At 39.8% G+C, this 8115-nt stretch overlaps 1 protein-coding gene across 1 annotated transcript; it reads left to right on the forward strand.

The window, feature by feature from the left end:
• Positions 1 to 934: 934 nt before the first annotated feature.
• LOC127424002 (amphoterin-induced protein 1-like) lies at positions 935 to 4535 on the forward strand. Its single transcript, XM_051668750.1, has 2 exons — positions 935 to 1100; positions 1844 to 4535. Exon 2 carries the CDS (start codon positions 1957 to 1959, stop codon positions 3445 to 3447), a length of 1491 nt encoding a protein of 496 aa, XP_051524710.1. The 5' UTR covers positions 935 to 1100; positions 1844 to 1956; the 3' UTR covers positions 3448 to 4535.
• The last annotated feature ends 3580 nt before the right edge of the window (positions 4536 to 8115 follow it).

Below are 8115 nucleotides of genomic sequence, written 5' to 3' on the forward strand. Positions count from 1 at the left end.
CATCATAAAATGCCTAAGTGTTCTAAGAACACAGCAGATCTATCTTTTTTCCTACAGTTTGTTGACTGCACACCAACATAGAGGTAAAAAACAGGAGTTGATATTAAAAATAGCTTTAAATATTTAACACAGATCTAGTAATCTGCTTAAATTGGCAAAAACAACTGATCAAACTATTACCTCACAAACATAATGTAACTTAATAAAGACTCATGCACTGATATAAACTCCACTTACAATGTGTGCTTAAAAGGATTGTCCTTTGTTTTGTTTTTTTCTGCAGTGCATTTCACGTAATGCTGCCAATCAAGAATGATATGCCGATAAATAACTCTCGTTTGTGTGTTCCTCATCTCTAAATTATTCATTTAGATCAACATCAATGCCGATAAAAAACATGGATAAATGAGCATTGTTAAAAGCAACTTTGTAGAAATGAAGGAGCCATGTTGATTAGACTGTCTGACTGGCCTATTATATAAGGGTTCTTTCGTGTGATTGGCTGGATGGTCCATCAATCAGCCTAAAGTAACAAAACGCAAAGAATACTGTATACAAATCCACCATTTGAACTCGGTATGGGTTTATCTTGGAAAAGTGCTGGGGACAAACTTAGCCTTTTTAAAGCGTGCAGGGGACGTGACCCCCACGCTGCTACGCCCTTGACTTTGAACTCAGACATTAAAAACATCTTAGTAGAGGTGCATTCAAGTAGGCCTAATTGTTTTGTGTGAATTGCATTTTCAATGTATTTTTGAATAACTTAACAGATCCTAGCAAAAAAAAAAAAAAAAAAAGAAAAAGAAAGAGCATCACGTCATTGCCCCTTATCTATCTGAAATATCCGCCGCTTTCCCTATGCGGACATATCCTCAAGTGTTTCAGGAGTCTCTGTGCAGGTCTGCTCATGCGCGCTGCTCGTGAAGAGATGCTGTTGCTGCTGCTCAGAGGTGTGAGCGCGCGTTGCGGCTGGCGCTCGCTCTTATTTACACTCATTCACCTCACACTGCATCATAGAAAAGCTCTGTGAACTGCTGCCGCTGGTTAGGAAATGGACTTTCTAAAGGGATTAATGTTGCTCTGCAATGATACATCTCAAGGTTAGTGGTGAGATCTGACGTTGAGTGAGTCTGCTTCTTTACGTAATCTTATACTTGCGCATTTTATGCTCAGTCGAAGTCTGCAATAATTTGTTTCTCTGAGCTGGAAACGTTTTATTTTTCAACCTGTCTGAAGACAACACCTCTTCCTCGTCGTTTCCGTTTTGCTTTTTCTTTAAATGGGAAAGACATGTCACACTGTTTTGATGTGCCGTGGATTAAAGAGACAAGTGTTGGATTTTATTTTCAAGGTCTTGAAATGACATATGTCTAGGAATACTATTATGCGGGTAATGTATTTCGACAGTTTTTCCAATATGTTTTTTTTTTTTTTTTTTTTTTTCGTGTCTCGTTAAAATCACAGGTTATGGCAAGCATACGATAAATGGTGCAATGCTACACCATGTTGAGTCCTGGGAAAATGATGGACAAATTATCACTCAATTTTTATTTATTTATTTATTTATTTATTTATTTTTACTGAAACGACTATTTAAATTTGACAAACTGATACAATTAACATTGCGGTTACATTTATTTATATATTTTTTTTCTCTTAATGTGCGCATGTTACTCATATCTGAATAAATAGGTTTGTTTGTAAACCCATGCGCATGTATTTGTTTGCGCGTGCTGAGCGCGCGCTTTTCCTCAATACAGTTCACATTCATTCATGCAAATACTACGAGGCAGCTCTGTGTATGAAAATGAAATAAAACCCTTTGTTTCTCTCTGTCTTGTAGCTCTAAATTTGCAACGCCACAAGCTGTTCCTCCTGATAGAATGGAAAGGATTTAAACAGCCATAATACTGAAGAGGATTTTTATGACTTACGGTATATCCACATTTTATCTACATGTCAGAAATGCCCCCTTCTGTTAAATGGTGCATTAGGTGGGCTGTTTGGTTGTCCTTTGTTCTGGCACTGATCCCCAGGACCAAAGGATCGTCACTGAACTGTCACAAAATGTGCATATGCGCCAGTAACATTGTTAGCTGTTCCAAGATGAACTTGACAACAGTTCCGTCCGATCTTCCCAACTATACAGCTGTGCTCGATATTAGCTTTAATGAGATAACCGGACTGCGTGCACAATGGACCAAGCACAAACTACCCAATCTCCACAACCTCTTACTTAGCCACAACGGTTTGAATTTCCTCTCTTCCGAGGCTTTCATTTTCGTAAGGCAGCTGCGCTACTTGGATCTATCGTCCAATAACCTGCGACAGCTGGATGAGTTCATCTTTGAACCCCTGATACATCTGGAGGTTCTGCTGCTCTATAACAACCACATCTCACAGATCGACCGCACTGCCTTCTTGGGCCTCACCAGCCTGCAGAAGCTCTACCTGAGCCAGAACCAGGTGTCTCGCTTCCCTCTAGAGCTGGTTAAGGACAAGTCCCGTCTGGAGAAGCTGAGTCTGTTGGACTTATCTTCCAATCGGATCAAAGTTCTCCCCATCAAAGATCTGAAAGGCTTACCGGCCTGGATTAAGAATGGGCTATACTTTCATAACAACACCCTCATCTGTGACTGTGAGCTGTACAGTTTGATGGCTCACTGGTATATCCGACGGCTCAATTCGGCTCTGGACTTTAAGGATGACCACACCTGTATGCATCCTGGCCCAGAAAAGCAAGTGCTCCGTGTGTATGATCTGAACACTCATATGAACTGCAGCACTTTTACAGAAACAGATGAGGAGGCTTATTTGGAGCAGACGCTCACCCTCAGCTGTGACACCCGACATCGGGACATGTCCAAGACCTGGATGCTACCTGGCAACATAGTGGTCTCCCCTGGCAATAACCAGAGTGCCGTGGTCCTCCCAGATGGCAGGCTTGAGATCAAATCGATAAGACCTGAGAACTCAGGTGTGTATACTTGCTTCGCTGTGAGTGAATACCTCAATGAAACGGTCTATGTGGTTGTGAAGGTCCACAACTTTACCATCAATGGCAACGGCGAGACCCTCAACACAGCTTACACCACTTTGGTAGGCTGCTTAGCCAGCGTGGTCCTGGTCCTTATCTATCTGTACCTGACACCTTGCCGTTGCTTCTGCTGTCCCGAACAGGGCAAGTCAAAGAATCATCGTGAAGACAGCATTCATTCCTCCATGCTCAGTGCCACCCCAACACACGAGGATATGGCAACAAAAGCAGAGCTCAACAGGCATGTGGCCTTCATAGACCCCAAGGACCTGCAGGGGCAGAATGGCAAGGTGAATCCAAACGGAGATGAGGATCTTGATGAGGAAGCCATGCAGGGAAATGGAAAGAGGAAGAAATCTGTGGCAGACTCGATAAGTTCAGTCTTTTCTGATACCCCTATTGTGGTCTGAGGGAACGCTGTTAGACATCACCATCTTTGATGGATGTGTATTTTGAGAGGTTTGGCTGGAGAAAATTCCTTGTTGTGGCTTTCTTGGACAAAGAGACAGAAGTTTGCCATCCTCAGGGTTTGGCTGTATCTGCGAAACCTATCCAGCATTTTAATCTGTAGCACTTAAGTATATACTGTGAAAAGGTCTTGCCATATTAGTGGACTCTAAACTTGGAGTGTTTAGATGTACCTGTGATTTTAAGCCCAATTAGTGTGACTAGAGTTAATCTGAGTAAACATCAAATGTGTTTTCTCAATGATCAAGGTGAAGAACTAGGGAGCTAGCTTTCTCTTTAAGAAACTTTTGAACATTAATGCATCCAGTATATAATCAAGTCATAAGCATGAGTTTGCAGACTACTTATGTTAAGAAGAATATAGCTTAGAATGAATCCCTTGTTGCTAATAGATCACATTTACCACCTTTGATGCTAACTGACCAACATTATCACTTTATGTACAGCCAGAATTGGTCATTGTGGTAGGAGAGCAATGCACTATTGCACTTAAAATATGTGAAAAAAAAGAAAAACAGGTTCTACCTTCAATTTGTCTGTTTCCATGACAGACCAGAAAGGTGTGTTGAAGGAGAAAGTCAAACAGTAAGTATGACTGGCCACTTTAAAACCTATTCATTTTCAGTCTGCTTGTATTAAATATACTATTTATATATAACAGGTAATGCACATGACCATTTGATGATGACACTGTCATTCATTAAGTTAAAATAAATATTTACCTAATTCTTATGAAAGTATGGTAGAAAAATAAAAAAGGATTTTTTATTCTTTCCACTCTGACAGATGACTGTTTTTTGCCATAACTGAACCACGATTAAAGAAATAATATTTGTTTCCTGGGTCGGCTCTTTGAATCTAGGCTCTCTTCATTAGAAGTTTTTGAAGTCAGCACTAATAATCTTTTAATTTAAATGTTGAATAGCAATCATAATTTCATAAGAACTTACAGGTGCATCTCAGTAAATTAGAATGTCATGGAAAAGTTCATTTATTTCAGTAATTCAACTCAAATTGTGAAACTCGTGTATTAAATAAATTCAATGCACACAGACTGAAGTAGTTTAAGTCTTTGGTTCTTTTAATTGTGATGATTTTAGCTCACATTTAACAAAAACCCACCAATTCACTATCTCAAAAAATTTGAATATGGTGACATGCCAATCAGCTAATCAACTCAAAACACCTGCAAAGGTTTCCTGAGCCTTCAAAATGGTCTCTCAGTTTGGTTCACTAGACTACACAATCATGGGGAAGACTGCTGATCTGACAGTTGTCCAGAAGACAATCATTGACACCCTTCACAAGGAGGGTAAGCCACAAACATTCATTGCCAAAGAAGCTGGCTGTTCACAGAGTGCTGTATCCAAGCCTGTTAACAGAAAGTTGAGTGGAAGGAAAAAGTGTGGAAGAAAAAGATGCACAACCAACCGAGACAACCGCAGCCTTATGATTGTCAAGCAAAATCGATTCAAGAATTTGGATGAACTTCACAAGGAATGGACTGAGGCTGGGGTCAAGGCATCAAGATCCACCACACACAGACATGTCAAGGAATTTGGCTACAGTTGTCGTATTCCTCTTGTTAAGCCACTCCTGAACCACAGACAACGTCACAGGCGTCTTACCTGGGCTAAGGAGAAGAAGAACTGGATTGTTGCCCAGTGTTCCAAAGTCCTCTTTTCAGATGAGAGCAAGTTTTGTATTTCATTTGGAAACCAAGGTCCTAGAGTGTGGAGGAAGGGTGGAGAACCTCATAGCCCAAGTTGCTTGAGGTCCAGTCTTAAGTTTCCACAGTCTGTGATGATTTGGGGTGCAATGTCATCTGCTGGTGTAGGTCCATTGTGTTTTTTGAAAACCAAAGTCACTGCACCCGTTTACCAAGAAATTTTGGAGCACTTCATGCTTCCTTCTGCTGACCAGCTTTTTAAAGATGCTGATTTCATTTTCCAGCAGGATTTGGCACCTGCCCACACTGCCAAAAGCACCAAAAGTTGGTTAAATGACCATGGTGTTGGTGTGCTTGACTGGCCAGTAAACTCACCAGACCTGAACCCCATAGAGAATCTATGGGGTATTGTCAAGAGGAAAATGAGAAACAAGAGACCAAAAAGTGCAGATGAGCTGAAGGCCACTGTCAAAGAAACCTGGGCTTCCATACCATCTCAGCAGTGCCACAAACTGATCACCTCCATGCCACGCCGAATTGAGGCAGTAATTAAAGCAAAAGGAGCCCCTACCAAGTATTGAGTACATATACAGTAAATGAACATACTTTCCAGAAGGCCAACAATTCACTAAAAATGTTTTTTTTATTGGTCTTCTGATGTATTCTAATTTTTTTAGATAGTGAATTGGTGGGTTTTTGTTAAATGTGAGCCAAAATCATCACAATTAAAAGAACCAAAGACTTAAACTACTTAAGTCTGTGTGCATTGAATTTATTTAATACACGAGTTTCACAATTTGAGTTGAATTACTGAAACAAATGAACTTTTCCATGATATTCTAATTTATTGAGATGCACCTGTATATGGAGTTCTTTCTATCTATATGAGACTAAATGAATACATACTGTAAGTTCAACCAACAATTTGTTGTTTTATTGCAATGGCAACTCCTTGCATAAAAAAATATACCTTTACAGCTCTTTGAGCTCATCTGTCATGACAACCAGAGAGTGACATATTACCAAAATGCTAATGAAATCTTTTAATAGAATGAGTTGTCCATCTGCCGGTGTTCTCTTCTCCAAAGCTGAGATGATTTCAGCCTGGATTCAAAAGGCAAAACCGTTTCGGACTGCTCAGAAGTCTTCTCACTTTGCGTTCATTTGCACTTGTGCTGGTTGGAGTCAGTGCTGACTCATCCATTGTCAGAATGGATATAATTTTTCTTGAGCCCCTGGAGCGCCAATGTAATCTTTATCAGATGAAAAGCCAAAGTCTGAGGGAATTTTTTTATTTTTTCGTTTAAACAATTCTTGATTATTTGGATACATTTCCTGAATGAATTAAATACAAGGTTGAACTCAGATCAAATTATGTCTTCTGGACTATTTAAACAAACTTCAAATGTGTTCATGAATTGATCTGCATTTTATTTTCATGTATTCTTAATTGTTACTACAGGCAAATTGTAGTGATTTCACAAAGACCAGTATTTTATTTGCATCAATAGTACCATAGGAATCAAATGACACTGTTGTGAATCATAATGTAACTGCGTAAAGCTTGCTGGCTGTGCTCAAGGGAGATGTGACACCCAGTCAGTAGACCCGCCGCACTTCCAGTGTTGTCATACTTAAAAAAATAAAATAAAAAAACACACAGGATAGTTCATAGATATATTTCAACCAGGCCCATTATAATTCCAAACTTTCTATCCCAGTGGATTTCTCAGATGGAAGCTAGGAATTTGTTATTTTAGAACACCAAAAGACCAGGATGTAGGAAAATACAGACAGTGACCTCATAAGGCTAATTCACACAGGTCCAACAACCGCCAGCAAATACTGTTGTTGGGTTTTGTTAGATCAATGTGTTAACCCTGTTGGTGTTTGTTGTAGGAATGTGAAATTATATTTCCCAACATTATAAATCCAACTGGCAACTTCAGAATGTTTGAAATGTTGGTGTCAAATTTGTTGTCGGCAGTGTGAACCAGCTAATAGTTAAAGTTAACGCCTCTTCACACTGGAATTCTAGAGACTCGAAAACGCTTTCTAAAACCGCATACTGTGGAAAACTATGACGATAGGAAACAGAAAACTGATGAGTGTGGATGTGGCCTTAAAACGCCTGTGCAAACTGTCTCTAGAATTTTTAATTCTTAGGCCACGTCCACACAAATACATTTTCATTTGAAAACGCATTGATGGTGCTACGTTTACGCCTCTCATTCCAACTAGAACTGAAAACGGAGACTTTCGAAAATGCTCTCATAAACAATTATGAAACGTGGCCTTAGAATCTTTGAATGCTCTTTCCATTTCTTTTATTCTTGGAAACAAATCACATATATCTTGTGCAATCATGTGTTAACCATAACCATATATTTATCACAGGGTCTGGTTCGGTTCAGTGGAAACAATCTTATTCTCATCCGACCTCTTTCCTTAGTTACATTGTAATTACATCCTGTTTTGTGAACGAGAGTGGGTGAAGCTTTTAAATGTTTGTTAGGTAAATGAACTCACAAACAGTATTATCTCAGGGAGAAGGAATGACACATAATAGCAGCTATGGCAGACTGTAGTCATGCACTGGGCAGTTGCAGTCTCTTACATGTCTCTCCAGATGCAATCCAAAATTAGTGTGGAGGGGAAGGCCTTACCATCACAAGCTCTGTGGGAGGAGGCCAGTGATCGCAAAAAAAACCTTCTACCAAGAGATAGAACAGCCAAGTGCTCCCCTTAAACCACATCCAGCAGCTTTTCGCCCCTTCTGTGTGTTCGTCTGAAATGCGTGTCCTTGGCTAGTTCGCTACGAGCAGATTTCTTGTGAAAGACCATTGTTCATTATTCATCATTTGACAGTACATCTGTGTTTTTGTATGTGCAAACAGTTTTTGTTTTGACAGTGTTTATGAGATTGTGTCCCTTGACTTGA

The sequence above is a fragment of the Myxocyprinus asiaticus genome, chromosome 33 (assembly GCF_019703515.2).
Source record: "Myxocyprinus asiaticus isolate MX2 ecotype Aquarium Trade chromosome 33, UBuf_Myxa_2, whole genome shotgun sequence".
Classification (NCBI taxonomy): domain Eukaryota; kingdom Metazoa; phylum Chordata; class Actinopteri; order Cypriniformes; family Catostomidae; genus Myxocyprinus; species Myxocyprinus asiaticus.

Coding starts and splice junctions, on each gene's coding strand:
- LOC127424002 (XM_051668750.1), top strand. CDS start 1,957: ATGTCAGAAATGCCCCCTTCTGTTAAATGGTGCATTAGGTGGGCTGTT.